This window comes from Corvus kubaryi, unplaced genomic scaffold (genome assembly GCF_017639235.1).
Source record: "Corvus kubaryi isolate FWS band 111438036 unplaced genomic scaffold, C.kubaryi_AGA036_p1.0 split3-73, whole genome shotgun sequence".
Taxonomy (NCBI): domain Eukaryota; kingdom Metazoa; phylum Chordata; class Aves; order Passeriformes; family Corvidae; genus Corvus; species Corvus kubaryi.
The window spans coordinates 41,564,316-41,580,080 of NW_024582091.1; the positions used below are offsets into that span (position 1 = coordinate 41,564,316).

The 15,765-nt window shown below is 41.5% G+C and overlaps 1 protein-coding gene across 4 annotated transcripts in view; it reads right to left on the reverse strand.

The window, feature by feature from the left end:
- Nucleotides 1–15,765, reverse strand: part of PHACTR2 (phosphatase and actin regulator 2) — a 134,585-nt gene that overhangs the window by 93,931 nt on the left and 24,889 nt on the right. Inside the window, exon 1 of one of the 4 annotated variants that reach the window (XM_042016257.1) lies at nucleotides 12,568–12,995. The exons of the other annotated variants lie outside the window; for them this stretch is intronic. Coding sequence (XP_041872191.1) covers nucleotides 12,568–12,580 — 13 coding nt within the window. The 5' untranslated portion in view covers nucleotides 12,581–12,995. Of the gene's footprint in view, nucleotides 1–12,567; nucleotides 12,996–15,765 lie in introns of those variants that run through there. 4 annotated transcript variants of the gene reach the window in all.

A 15,765-nucleotide genomic window follows, 5' to 3' on the forward strand; every position in this document is an offset into this window, starting at 1 on the left:
GTGATGCCATTCTGTTGTGTTTGACAGCTGGCAAATAAGGCTGATGCAGCAAGATCCAGTGGAAACAAAGCCTTTGTTAAAACTGGAAGGAGAAATTCTGAGTGTTCATTAGGAAGCATCTTGCTGGAGTCTTTCTGACACCCTCATATCCAGCCTTCTTAGCAGTCTGCCTGATGTAAATTTTGCAGTATTGTTTTTCACTTGTGCTACTTAATAGTCACCTTCCTTTTTCCAATCTGAAATATATTCAGCGTCACCCATTACTAATATTTTAATCTAATATATATACACACATGCATGTTAATGTATACATATATTATGGCTGCCAACAACATACATCTACAGCGACTTGGTGATATTTATTCATAAGTGGGAATTAAGAGGTCCAAATTCGTATTTTCCAGTAAGAAACGAAGGAACAGCTTTCTTTGTAGGATTTTTATAGTTAGAAAGCTGCAAAGGGATTTAGGGTGAGGTGCAAAGGAGATTCAGAATTAGGAAACTTTCTTTTACAGTAGCTCAGACTGAATAGCTGCAAGGCTTCCTGAATCCTCCTGAGATTTTTGTGTTTCAAGGAAGACATGGGACACCAAAGGTTACTTAATATCCCAGGAGCAGTCACTCCAGTGCTCCAACTAGAGCAAGACAGCACCTTTCAATGTTGCAAGTACATGTAAGGAGTGTCTCAGATCTCTGAGACAGAGCTCATCAGCTGAACACCTGCTTCCAGCATAACACTATCATGCAAGTATTTTTGAAAACCACTGCCTCTCAACACTGAGCCTCCCAATATGTAACTATGATCTAATTGGTCTTGTCCCTGATTATATGGGCTTTCCTTTGTCCATACTGAATGCATTCATTTCTTGCCTAAATATCATTTTATATTTTCTTGCTAGTCAGTGCCAGTAGCACCATACAGCCTGGAGCAAAGGACCAGCTCTTGCTGGATACCTCCTGAATCACACCTGATGAGTGACAATAATTCCCAAAATACACTTGTATTTTGAAACCTGCTATTTGGGCAGAGAAGAACCCGTCTCATACATAGCATATAAGTATTGTATCATTTTAGGTTCTACAAAGCAGAACCAAGCCAAGCATCTTCTCATGCAGCAAGATAAATTTATGAAATATTTCTCTCAAACCTGTTTTTCTTCCAACCCATGTTAATTGAAATTATTCGTATTCAATCTCTTAATTCTTTCTGGCTCAGTCTCTGTATCATCTGTTTCACATTTTTGCCTGGGACTGATGTTAAACTCACTAGCTAATGCTTATGAGTCTACCTCATTTACTCTCTCTAAAAATTGTTGCAAGGCACATTAATAATAATTTCTTCAAGAGCATGCAGTTCTCTCACAAGGGAGACCCAAGGGATATGTTGTGAACCTTACCTGGTAAACTTCAGAATGTTCCTGAGCCCAGGCAACTCGTTGCCTTCCCAGATCACAAGCAGAAGGCCAGAAAGCTGTGCCAGCTCCATCTCTGGGCTACAAAATAAATGCCAGCTCTGTGCCTTCATGTGGCCAACTGTTTGCAGCTCTTTTGCAGTACTCTTCCTACTCACCACTACTATAGACTAACACATATTGCAGCAGGCTGGGACCTCCCTGCCTCCCTACCATACCTGCCTCCCTCCTATACATATAGGAAAGGTGCACCTAGCCCAGCATTCCTTCTCCAAGTGGCTGAATGTCACCCATGCAAGTCAGTCCTCCACATGCTGAGGAGTGTGCTGTTGTGCTTGGGAATCATTTTTGTTCCTTTGTGTTTGCAATGTCTCTTGACCTGCATAAAGCACGTGATGCAGCCATCCATAAATATCATGAGAACACAGCTCGTTCTATAAATGAACACAAAACGGAATTTGATTTAGTATCATGAAATAGGAGGAAAAAGTTGGGAGCAAAGTGGAAGTGTTGATATGCTTAAGGATGGTAAATATCTTCTTGGACTAGTCACCTTTGACACAGCAAAAGCTGGAATAGGTTAGAGACCACTTCTCAGCTATGGGAAGTTGGTTCATACCTGTGTAAAGAATCTCAATTTCTGACATTTGGGTCTAGCCAACGTGACCAGGGAGTCGGCAAGCAGGGAAATCACGTGAAAATTTTCTTTGCTTTTTCCCTCAGCTGAGAGGAAGCCTGGTTTGATAAGGTAAGTGTTTTCTTATCATTTTGTTTCTGTTCCTAGAAACCAAGTTGCTGTTAAGATCTCCCCTACTCCCCCTTCCAAGTAGTATGAGACAACCAGTGGGTGATCCCTGTTGGAAGCAATCTAAATCAGCGATGCATACACTGTCTTACCAGGCCTAGAGCTGAACTCAGAAGACTCAGAAAAACCCCGGATTTGAGCACAGCAGCCTACTTTCATGGCATCAGTTGCAGAACTGGAGCTCTGGTGCACGGTGCACAGCAAGATAAAGGGAAGTACAGAACATAAGCACTCCAAACTCCTCTGCAAAGCCATGGGAGAGCTTTGTGGTTGCCAAGCTAGTAATATCATCAAAATACTTTTTTTCCTTTTTCATTCTGCCCGTAACACACTGTGACTGTGAAAATGGGCTGAAGAAAAAGAAATTAAAAATAAAATAAAATAAAATAAAATAAACCCCAGCCATGCAGATTCACACAGAGCATGCAGACCAGCATGAGAATGTGAAAGTGAAGGGGACCGCAGGAGTTATCAGGACCAATCCAGCACAGTAGCAGGCACTAGATGCTTTGCTGCAGGAAGCACTGCTTTTGCATCCTGTGGACACTTCCTGAGAAGCTGTAAAAGGCAAAGGTGTAAAAGACTAGTGCAGCATGCCAGAAGCAGAGAAAAGCCTGCAGTCACACAACTCCATCCACAATATGCCAAGAAGTTTATTTGTGGTACTTTTCAGGCAAGCATATATAGGCTGTCATGGTGGCAACCCTCTTCTGCATTAGCAGTCTGATCTACTGCATGAGATAGCACCTATTGCCCTGGGGGAAAAGCTTAAAGGCAGAGCAGAGGAAAAGGAGATCATGGCAAGAGGCAGTGATGGCACAAAAGTGTGGTTAAGTGCTGATCTGGGAAGTATTCTGATTTCTGCCTTCACCTTGTTCACCCTGCAGGTGCTCCTCTGAAATGGGTGCACAACCGGTCTGCATCTGAAAGATGCACACAATTTTTAACACTTGGCAGCCATCTGCTCTACAAGGTGAAAAAAGCTGAATCTGCCCTCAGAATTTCAAATTTTGCTTAAAAAAAACCCAAAGAAATCTAGCTGTGATTGCAAGCAGGGATGAGGAAACTTATCTCAGGGCAATCTTTACCTCAGACAAGCCTTTCATGTCCCCAAATTTGCAAGCCATTCCATGAAGCAGCTAACAGTGTTTCTCTGTCACAACAGGCAATGGAACTGCAGGGAGAAGCAGACTTCCAGGCTTTACTGATGCACACACGGCATTACTACTGCAGTGAAAAAACACTACTCTCAGAAAAGTACTCTTAAACCATAGCCACACAAGCTTCCCCCTTGGCTTAAGTGGCATATCACTGGCTTCTTCACCTGCAGTGCAGAGTAAAGAGGTAGCCAGGCTACCACCTGAGAGAGGAAGGGGACCCCACAATCATCCTTCTTATTCATCCATGGGAGAAGATAACATTTTGGGAAATAACGCTGGCTCTACTCTTTCTTCTCCAGCAGTTCAAAATAAGACTCTAATGGTGCTGAGCAGTACATCTACTTTGCCAGTACTATACCTTCCCACTCGTCTTTGCAGTCAGGCTTCCTGAGGTACAGGAAGCATTAAAGAATATACACAACACTTACAGAACCTGAGGGTTTGCAAACGTGACGGAAACTTGTGTGAAAATGAAGAGCTATGCGTAGAGCTACTCCATCTTGTCTAGTACTTGAGTTGAAGAATCAACACCCACAGCTAAAATAATGAACACTGATAGATATTACATTATTTTTAGGACAATAAAATAATATAATGCACGGGTTGTCACCCTTAGATGTTGCAAAGTAAATTGTTCATCTTCAGAGACCTCAAAATCTTGCTCAAGACTTCATCACATTTAATTTCACCCTAGAACCTCCCACACGTAGGTTAAAAAAAAAGTATTTTCCCCCACTACCCAGACTATCTAACCCCAGCTTCTAAATAAGACAGGTAATTCATCAGAGTGGATGGCTCCTCCAAAACTGTGGGCAGGGGTAGGCTCTGAGGCCTGTTTCCATCAATTAACAGCACAACATTGAAAGATTCTCCAGCTAGAACTAGAACAGCTGTGTCCTGAGCTGGATGCTGTGCAGATGTAAGGCCCTGCATCACATCTAACCCCAGCTGCCTCACCAGTCAAGGTCCAGCCACCAGAGCTGATGTGACCATGCTGTTTAGGGGCTCAGATTAATGTCTCCTGGGCAAAAGGTACTGCACCATATCAATGTGCTCAGAGCTGCCTCAAGGACCTCTGGCACCGCTCGTGTTACACAGCGCAGACATGGTCTTCGTGGGGTACCAAAGGAGAGAAAAACCAACCAAACAAAAAACCCCATTGCTGAGTTTTGTAGAGGAACTGAGAAAAGCAAACTCTACCATGGCTTCCCATTCCCCTTTTTAACCCCAAAGCCATCCTTGTTCCTAAATTCTGTGGTGCTTTATGCCCCTTGAAGCCACTCATGCCAAAGTAAACAGCTACTTCAACCTCTTGCGGGTGTCTCAAGCTGTTGTGTAGGAATGTTTATGCCTTACAGAAGGCATATAATACCTTACAATCACTGTGCTAAGTGATACAGACTGGGGAACTTAAAAGTTACATTTGGCAACCTGCCCTTACTGTGCTCTAATTATTCCTTAATATCCCAATTTAAGGGCAGCATATTGGCCCCATTTATAAATTGTCTGGCTTTTATGAGTTTGTGTCACAGAATTTATGTTAAACAGTTTTCAGATTCTTTATTGAAAACTGCTGATTGTGTATTGCCTGACAAAGCAAAATGTCTCCATGAGAATAATGATTTATTGTAAATATGGTAGTATTAAGGCTGACTGTTCTGGGTATTAAAAATGCATGGAAAAAATCCATTGTAAAAAGTGTTATGTGAGCTGTCATAATTTGTCAGTTTAATATCTTTGTCATTTGCATTTCTTTTTAAAATGCCAAGAGCAATTAAACCTTATCTCACTAGTAGAAGTTGCCAAATTTCACTTGAAATTAAACCAGGATAATGTATCATGTTAGTTTTTTTAATAATATTAAACTATAAAAATAGGAACAGAAAAGAGACGGAAAAGGAGACATACAACAACTGCAGCTACAAAAAAACCCAGCTAAAAAACCAAAGCAGCCTGTTTCTGTGATAGAATCACACTTGTGAACTCCATAGGCTTCCTCCATCAACAAACCATTTTCCCTGACAGTAAGGCCATAGCAAAGTCTTGCTGAACTATGATTTAAATGCCAATAAACAGCTCCCAGTAGCACAAATTTCATGCCTGAGATCGCCATATTTTCAGTTCATCTCTCCACATGGTTTCCAGGCAAGCCTCCATAATGTAATACCCCTTGTTTTTTGGACTGACTCGAGTCCCAGTGAGAAAAACAGAAGGGACTTGTGAGTCAGCAGGAGCTGGAGCTAGGACGAATCGATCACAACTTTGTCTCCTGTGGAAATACCAGCTGCTGTCATATCTGTATTGGAACTGCATTGTGCATGCCTGCTAGCAATGGTCAAGCCATGGGTGAAAAAATTGTTTCTGGGATTCTCTCCTACTGTGTCTGCCTCCCTACAGAGACATAGGTTTGCCTTTATCATTGTCATTAAATATTCTGTTGCTTTTCAGAAATACACTGAAAGGGAATTTCCTGTTCAATACGTTGTAAAATAAGCAATCTCTGATAGTTACATTACAGGAACAGTGCTGCAGAGCAAACTAAGATTAAGCAAATATTTGGCCCTGGCCAACTCATTTTCTCCAAGCCTTTTGTTTTATTTGAAAATTGGATGTTAAGAGGGACCTAATTCCTCACTCAAATCCACTATTTGAGCCATATGTTGCCAGCAACTCAATACCTCATTGCTGACAAGTCTGGGTTAAGGTCGTCTCGTCTGTGAGGAAAGCAGACAAATCACTCCTTGTCTTCTTTGCAAGAAGTCCTTCTGCTGGTACCACTGCCCCCACGAGGTGCTTGGAGAGGGTGCTTCTGTACAGGTGTCAATACAAGCCCAGTATCTGCAGTAAAGGTCATAGATCTGTTCAAATGAATAAGGCTACTTCCTTCTTCTTGCGTCTCCAGCAGCACATGGGACATCCCTTCTAGTGTTGAGCTGTGCCCAGAGTCAGGCACACAGAGCTCCATGGCTGTAGGATAACAAATCCAGTTGCCCAGTCTTCTCCAACACCCTGCCTCTCCACAGGGCACTGGCTGGGGACACTCACTTTGGCCTTGAGGCCTCCACGCTCACCCAGGGACTGCTGGGCGCCACTTGCCAGCAAGAGCTATTAGAGACAAACTCAGCAGTTTTATTCAGGATTTACTCCTGTCTGCTGGGAGAAGGTTGCTAGGTATTCTTAGAGTCCTAAGCTACTTATATTTTCCAATTATACTTCAGGAGGAAGACTCGTAAACGTTTTATGTGAAAATATAAAAAATGCTTAAATAGTAAGGGAATAATAATGCTTAAATAGTAAGGGAAAAAAATAGAGAAAGGGAGAATTTTTTTGGTAAAATTCCATCCAGTCTACTTTTTGAGCCCAAAGAAATACTCCTGCAAGTCACCTCAAAAATTAAGTATCACATTTCATAAAAGACTCACTGTTAGAGACAATGAATGATGATGGAAACAGCAGCAGACTAGATCCTTATTATCAGCCACCTGCTCTTTGGTCATACAATCTTGCTTTCTCCCTTGTCACTCACTTTCAGCCCCTTCAATCTGGGGTGTTCAAAGCCCCTGGAACACAGGCTGGTTTTCTTGGAACAATTTGTGCCAGTGCCTCTTAATACAACCTTTCCTTGTCTGGACTGATTTCTTGTACTGTCAAAATAGTTGGCTCCTGCAATTTTGGTTTCCTCCTTGCTAGAAGCCTATGGGGAAGTGCTGCCTCCCAAACTTGGATTACTACTTCCATACACTACACTTGCTTCTTCACCATGGGTGGCAGTGATGATCCAGAGTGCAGAACAGGGGTCTGAAGGCAGCTGGCCAAAAAATGCCACACAACCAGCAGATGTAAACATAAGACATGAACTTGGCACCTGATGGTTGGATGCTTGCCAGCTTTTACCAGGAAAAAAGAATCAGGAATTACTAGTAAGTAAAATTGGTGTTACACCATCTCTCCAAACCAGCTAGAGTTCATGGTGCTTCTCTCTAAGAAGCACTGCAGCAACTGGAATCATTGCTTAAAATATCATGAGTGTGTGTCAGCCCAGTGGAACCACAGCATTTCTAGCTAAAGACAGCCATTTGAAGCAGGGTGGGTGGACTATCTCCACATTAGAAGACGCTCCATCACTTCAGTGCTACACAGTATTTGGCTACTTCTAGTGCAAGTTCCTAAAGTCATCCAGGGCCATGTGTATACAGACTCGAAAATAACACGGGGAGCAGCAGCATCACAAGGAAGTCTAATCCTCACAGAAAAGTTTTCCAAGGTCATGGATTTATAAGCACACTGTTCCAACTTCTGGGTAAAGGGGCATAAACCATGAATATTATTCTAAAATTACAACAAGAAGAAATTCAACCTTCCAACAGAGAGTGACCTGTGATACACTAGAGTGTTCACTGCAAACAAGGGCATGGGTGCAAATAGGAGGCAAATTAGAATGCACAGTGTAGTATAAAAGAGTTGCTTATTGCTTTGTATTTTATTGTTCATGAGCAAACCATTTTGTGGTCTATAGAACATGGCATATGGACCCAATAAAAGACAGCATGGCATCATGGATAGCTCCATTTACATATGTGTAAGAGTGGGGCAGAGAAAGGAGGCGCTGTTGCCCCTCTTAAAACACCTTCACGCTTGGGGAGAAGATGGACAAAGTACCATCAAAGAGCAAAACAGAAGCTGCCGAAGGACGTGACTGATTTTGCTGCTGGAGTTTGGAATTGTCTCAAGGGCTCAAAAAGCTGTGGCAACAATGCTACCGTCTCCATTGCAAGTGGTTTTGTGTTAATGGGTTTCCAGATTCATAGGGACAATTCAGATGAGATTAAGCCTTAGATGGCCAAAGGATTTCAGAGCCCTTTATAGGCAACAAATGAACCTAACCTTTGAGATTGTTATCTAGCCTAATTCTGCACACAGATCAGCTCAACTGGTTAGAAGTTCTTGAACTCTATGAGTTGATGAGAAACCTGGATCATAATCTGAAGTCCACCTCCCAGTTTCGTTCTTCTGCCTGTTATTTTTTTTCCTCCTCTGTGTTTTAGAAAGATGCCTCGAAATCAGGTAAGACATAACAAAGCATCTGTAAGGTCAAATCCTCAACCAGCATTCGATCCCAGCAGTCTTATATTTAAAGAGTGCTAAATAAGTCCTATTGACATACGGAAAGACAAAAATGACCTGCTACTTCAAAAGCAAGGGAATTTCCATTTCCAGTTTCCTGTGTCTCTTACTCTTCCTGTGAACACATGATGTCATGCAGAACGCTAAATTGACCACTTGCTATCGTCCCCATCCCACAGCATTTCAGGCTTTAAGTTAAAGTCTTTCTTCAATGGAAAGTTCTAAGTTTCACTATAGGTCAAATATAAAGTTTGATGTTGCTACTGGATATTCCTCAGAGATAGGATGTACAACAGACAAGACCTCCAAGTCCCTTTAAAACACATTTTTTACTTGAAGGCATAGCCTGCAGCCACAGCTGCAGAACCTACATAATTCAGGGTAACAATTAACCACAGCTAGCTCATTACTGCTAAAATAATATTCCAAGTGCAAAGAAGTCATCAAAGTAAATCCCCAAGAAATCTGAAACAAGGCCTCCTGGTTTTGTGCACTGCTGGTATGGTATGCATGATACAGGACCTCACTATGGTGCCATTCACCTCCACGAGGTCCTTCCCCCAAGTCTTTGGCACATCACACTGGCATTCTCCTTAGTAAGAACAAGTGGATAAGATTTGTCTGTTTTAAGGTGAGATGCCTGTCTGAGCACGACACAGCTGACTAGGAGCTCTGGGGGAAGGGATGTTGCTGATCTCACTCCTTCTTACAGGAAATCCCCCCCCCCAAAAGCATCACTTGGAAGCACTTCTGTTTCCGCAGCTTCTTTCTTCCTGCTACTGCAAGTTTCTTGCTGCTTTTATATGTGTGTTTTTCCCCCCACAAGCTATTTCCAGACCTTCCTAGGTTTTTTAAAATGAGTTTTGTTACATCACTGCTGTCTCCAGGTTTGATGTGTTTGGCCCAAAGTAGATGTGTGCAGCAAAGCCAGAGCCCAGGACCTGCCAGTAGTGGCAGGCAGGGGCTGCTGGCTGCCCTCCCCTGCCCAGAGCAGCAGGCAGCCTTGCAGCTGAATACCTGCAGACGGCCTGTCACAAACAGCTGATGCCAAAATAGGCAAAAAATACAACTAGAACTGTTCTGTTGTGCCCTACACAGATGGATGAATATTTTATTGTTATTCCAGGAAAGGCTTTTAAAAGAACACACGAGACAACAGTTATGTGGAGCTGTCTCTGTACACAGAATAAAAATAAAAGCAATCTAACACTAAAGGAAAGAACTTTAAAAATGAAGACATTCTTTCTAAACCTCACAAAATGGCATCAACAGCTAAAAGTGTACACAGGTGACCTATTAGCAACACTGATCTTTTTAAATGACGGTTTTGGCCAGAAAATAATTTTAATGATGGAAGAGGAGAAGAGTGACAAATTACAGAGATATTTCTGTTATGCGGAGCAGAAGATGGAGTTTTGCCCAACAATTATCCATGGTCTGACTTTGGAAGTCTCTTTCAGCAGCATGATGAGTTTAATAACAGAGGCCTGATTCACTGACACTGATACCAAATTGTTATTTCTAACACTCAGTAGCTAAAACACGCAGCTTTTCTAATATTCTGCAGTTCTGTATTACCAGAAATAGCATCTCTTCAGGAAGAATTCGGGCAGGTATCCAGTTTATATACATCAGCGTGTTTACATTTCAATTGGCGGACTGCTGAAGAACAAATCAATCAGGAGGTTGGGCTTAGGGATGAAAATAATCCTGCTCTCTCTGATCTCATAAGCGCCCAGATGACACTGCAAGGGTTTTCAAAGGTGCTTTCCCATCCTTGTAGAAGTCAGAGGGACAGGCCAGACATACAGACGTATTCAGCTGCACAGTCCCCATGTGGGCATCCCAGTTAGGGATCACGATCCCTGAACATTCCTCTACAGATCCGGGTGTCTTTACCCAGCACCCTGTAGGCTCTGTGGAAATGGTTGTATTCCCTATCCTGCTCAAAGTATGGAAATGGCTGCACTCTTAGAAGAGCTGCCTGGAGAAGGGAGCATGTCCATGCCACATGTGCAGCTGAAGCCCTCTGGGGGTTTGGAGCAAGCTGACCACAGGCAGCAGGAAGATCACTGGTAACCACAGAAGAAACTGGATCACAGCCTTACCCTCTGCCATGATATCTTCAATATGGCTTCGTTTCATCTGTTGTTGGGTTGGTTTGGGGCTTTTTTTTTCCAACTAGATTTTAATTTTTGTCCAAAAGGATTATTTTAACCAATTTCAATGGTATATAGGTTGTTTTATAAAAATGGAAAGCATCAATCACTGTTTCTTCATGAGAAAAAAAATATCTGGAGTTATTCAGCAAACTAATGTTATAAGAAGCTGTGAGAATAGTTGGCAAGTTGTGCAGACATCAAGTCTTACTTATTTTAACTTTTTGCAGATAGTAACCAAACTGGACTCTTCCTTAGAAAAACAAAACCAACCAAACAAAAAAAAAAACAAACCAAAAAACCAACAAAACAAAAAACCCAACCAACCAACCAACCAAAAACCCACACAGAGGAAAATCTGTTTCTATGGCTTTCAGACACAAGCTTCCCTCTTCATCCCCCCAAAACTGGCCTTTAAAATAAATGTGACTCATTCCAGAACAGATTCTTATAGCTGGATTAAAGTGGTGTCTCCATCAGGACTTCAATAGTATTAGTTGTTGATGCTGAAGTGTAAAAACCTGGAGGAATTAGCAGCTCTGCCTGCCAGGGTATCTCTTGCCCACAGGCATTCTGTGTTGGAGAGCAGGAATCCTCCTCCAGCAGAAAATTCTGCCTTGTCATGCAATATCAAACACAAGTCATTATCATTTATTATGTTAAGGCTTCTTAAAAGCTAGCCAAAGCACCAAGTGCAAAGAGTATTGCTAATCTTATTTATATCCAAAAATGAATATTTTACTAGGACCATGTCAGGTTTTTTTAGATGCTGGTGACGTAATTTTCCATGATGTTACATTTTTAATTCTAGAAAAACTTTTTTTTTTTTGGTCTTGGAGTTTATAGAAATAAAGGCAGCAAGACCCTTTTATCTATTTGTGACAGAAGTTCATAACAATACATGTAAGATGAGAATGACCTGGACAGCTTAGCAGACATGAGCAAGAGTTCTGCTTCTACTGTAAAAAAAAAAATCAAACCAAAACACCCACAACCCCCTGAAAATCACTGAAGCCTACTGTAGAATAATCTTTGCCACACACACGCTGTAGAGGTGATCATCACTTTTAAGGTCAACATTAGACAAATCTGATGATCTGAGCAGTTTTCAAAGGGCACTGAATCTACTGCAGATTATGTCTCCTAATATGTATTGCACTAGTACCAATAAATCTGTGAGATCTCAACATGTTCAAGTTTCACAGCAGTCAAAGCAGCATGCAAAGTATCTGTCCCAAAAAGCTCTCTTTTTCCTCTGTCTTGTGATACAAGGTAATGCAAAAGGGAAATGCAAATAATGCATTTCATCACCGAGGTAATGATGTGTGCACCTCCTTAGGAACCATGAAGTGCATTATTTGGGATGAAAATGCATGATCTAAAGTTGGAACATCAAAGAAAATAAAAAGTGCAAATATATTCAGTATTTTATGTACTAAATATGAAAGAGAGTAAATCATTATACAGAGAAAATAGAGGCAGCTTAAAATAAGACAGATAGGAGCTAACCACTATCTACTTTTTGTTAGCTTTATTAGTTACCTATCCACACCTATTTCAAACTGTGAGAGATATTTCTCTCTGAAGTACACGCATTTTCCCTTCCTGCCACATTTCCTGCATATAGCTTCCAAAATAACACTGAATACCTTAAAAAGGCAGATCCTACATTACAGTTTAGGTTCACATTTCCAGGAAACAGACTTAGAGCAGAAAAAACCAGACTGTTAAAGGGTTAACAACTTAAGTGTGACACATTTTAGACATAAAAATTTGCTTTAATAAAGGACATTTAAAAGGAAGAAGCCGCAAAGGGTAAAGAAACACATCTCCTGCAGCAAGTGAGAGAGGAGACAAACAAACCCCGTAGCTCCACTAAGAATGAAGATCAGTTTTATTTCACTTACCGGCATTATCCATTATTCCCTCTCGGTATTCAAAAAGCACAGTTCCCCAGAAAAGCAGCCGGTAAAGTCTCAGGCTCGCTAATGAAGCTGGCTGCCCTTCTCCTGGTTATTAGACCTTGCAGACAGTCAGAGCAGACTTCATGTACTGACTGCAGTAGACATCACCAGGAAATTTATATCTCCAAGGATGACAAACAGCCATTAGCTCCATTATAGGCTGATTAAGATTGTGTGAGCCTATCAAGTAGATACTTAAATCCCCCAGGGTTTTACATCTATGGGGGGAAAACAAAAGAACTCCGAGCCTATAATACTGAATATATGTTTCTGAAAAGTAAAAGTAATGCTGATGAGGAGAGGTTTAATGAGTAGGAAGGCAAAACCTTAAATACAAAAGGGATATATTACCAAGCAAAGGGCTGTTATTTATCAGTGACGCAACAGCAAAAGTTTTAGGGAGGAAAAAAAAGGGGGAGGAATCTGTGTCTGAGAAAGCGTTACGTTAGGCTACAATTTGCAGCCATTAGCTTTGGCTGTGCTTTAAATCCTGCAAGTTCTGCACCTGATGTTCTCTACATCAGGTGTTCTCCTTTTTGTGACAAACACAGTAGGTGTGCTTATCTGTAAATGCATATAAATATATTAACTGCCTGGAAACATTCATTATTATAGTGATCATAGCTGAATGTAATGAAAGGGTGAAAAGTAACTACAGAGCTTTATTTCTTTTAAAGTCAAAGTAAAAAACACTGGATGCTGGAGGGATTGGACTCAACAAAATCTGAGTGATGTATGCTGAAATGAAGAGGTATTATTTCTAAATTTTCCATACCACCTGAGACTTTGATGCACAGGCTTTTCTCCCATAGAAGGAAACAAACAAACAAACAAACTCAGTATAAGCTCATAAACATTTCTGGAATATTAGGGTTCTATCCCCCATTTTGGCACTGATTTGCTGTGTAACCCTAAACCAGGCATTTTGTGCCACAGTGTTTGCCCAGTTGTGACAGGGGCACCATTACACACATGGCCTTTGGTGAAAGACAATGTCACCAAGTACTGACACTGCAAAAATGTTGCACAGTATTTTCTCAGTATTTGTACCTTCCATTAGATAATTCACTCCAATCCTCTTTATTGCAATGGAGAAGGAATGCAGTTTTTTTTATATCTGCATTATATTGACCCTCTGCCCCACAGCATCACATGAGCAACAAAATATGTTTTCTATTCATCACCCCTTCCCTTTGATCTTATTTGTCTTTTTAAAAATTTAAATAAAAAGACGGTTGCGGCACTGAGCTATTTACACTGAGTAAGAAGTGGAAAGAATCAATGAGAGCTAAAGTCATCAGCAAGAATGGAGAATATCTAGGGCATACTGGATATATTCTGTATTTCCAGAAAGGAAGTGCTTGGAGGGCTAAGGAGAGAGTAAAGATTAGAGATCTGTCACACTTCATATTAAGCTTCTATTTATAAGTGGCTTATGAAGAGCATATAAAAAATAGAAGTTAGCATAAGCATGTTGCATTAGTACATGTCACAAATAGCTACAACAACACTCATACAAAGGGTTAAAGATGACCAATAAGGAGCTTATTCATTTGCTAGATTCTGTATCACTTAATGACAGTTGATTAATGTGCCAGTTTGGGTAATTGGTTAATGTGCATTTGGTGAAATCTAGTTGCAGAGGAGCACTAAACTGGAGGCTGTGTGATGACCATCTGATAAAGGCAATCACTTTTCTCCAGCTCCTCTGTGGGAGAGAGCTGCCTGGAGAATGCTGGGTTCCTGCAGAAAAGAGAGAAAGCACAGGCTGTTGCTCTGTCTTTAAAGCCCCACATGTCCTCAAGTGAGCTGGGGGATGTGCTGCAGCACTGGCAGACTGCTCAGGAGAGAAGGGCAGAGGATTGTGCCTTCGTGCTCGGATGCTACTGCTCTACTATGGAGCCAACCAAGGCAACATCAAGCTGCCGATGTGAAAAGAAGAGATGGCTTGGTTTTGAGATGGGGCTCTGCAGAGCTGCAAATCTACAGGTGTCTGAGCTCAAACAGCACTGAGGGATGGTGACAAAGCCACTGCAGGGCAAAAGGACAGATACATATCTTAAATCCCACAAAGTATGCAAATGTCTTGTGCTGACTAAAACTAAGAGAGACTGGTTTTGAATTCAACTTGTTTGCTTTGACTTTCACTGAAAGCTGGAAATGGGGAGCTCTGCACTTAAGAAGCCACCAGGCAATGGTGCAGCTATTGGAAACCAGTTCCTACCCTTGTGTCTGGGGAATACAGGTGGGCAACACCCTCTGCCAGAGAGCCCAAGGGAAGATGCAAAGCTGCACCTACTCAGACTTCAGGGAAGTGAAGAGCTCCACATAGTGACTATTTCTATGTGCAGAGCAGTCCTAGTGTGCATGCCATGGCTGAACCTCAGCTGCAGGGCAGATGGGCTTCATGGTGTCCTTCAGGGTGCTGGTCCCCCAATCACACAGCTGAGAAGACCTACAGAAGCACACCACAGCTCCCTTCCTGCCCTCATGCACAGGTTTCCTTCCGAAGATGCCCTGGAAGATGCTAATGTGTACCCAGGCCTCTGCCTGACATGCAATTCAGATTCACAGCTTCAGGTCAGCTAAGGATCAGGATTATAAGGTGCTAACTAGAGTATGGGAAGTCCCAATTGCAACAGCTTGCTAAGCACTGAGTTTGGGTGCTTCATCATGGCTGTGTGACAGGTGCTGTTAATGAAATTAACTGTTACTGGAATTTATTAACTCTTGCAAGCTAACTATAAATGGAAATTTCATATGACGTGATGTAAATCTCCTCCATTTGAACAGAAAGCATCTCATCAGGAAACTTTGAAAAAGAGAAAGCTTTACAAAATACATTCATTGAGGTGGGATTTTTTAAAATTGTAGGTAATTCGATTATTGCATAGAAATCAACAGGTGTGTATGATCAGATGCCATTATTACAGGGTTAAAGCAATGTCTGCCTGACTGAACATGGGGGAAAAGAAAGATACAGGTAATAGATGGGGTTCAACGAGAAGACTGTGATTGTTATTTAGAAGTAAAATATACATATATTCCAGGCATAAATTTGCTTAATTTGTGAGTACAGAGCAACCCCGTCACAATACATGAAATGACTAAGTCTTTTAAAGGAAAATTTTTGGTAAGGAC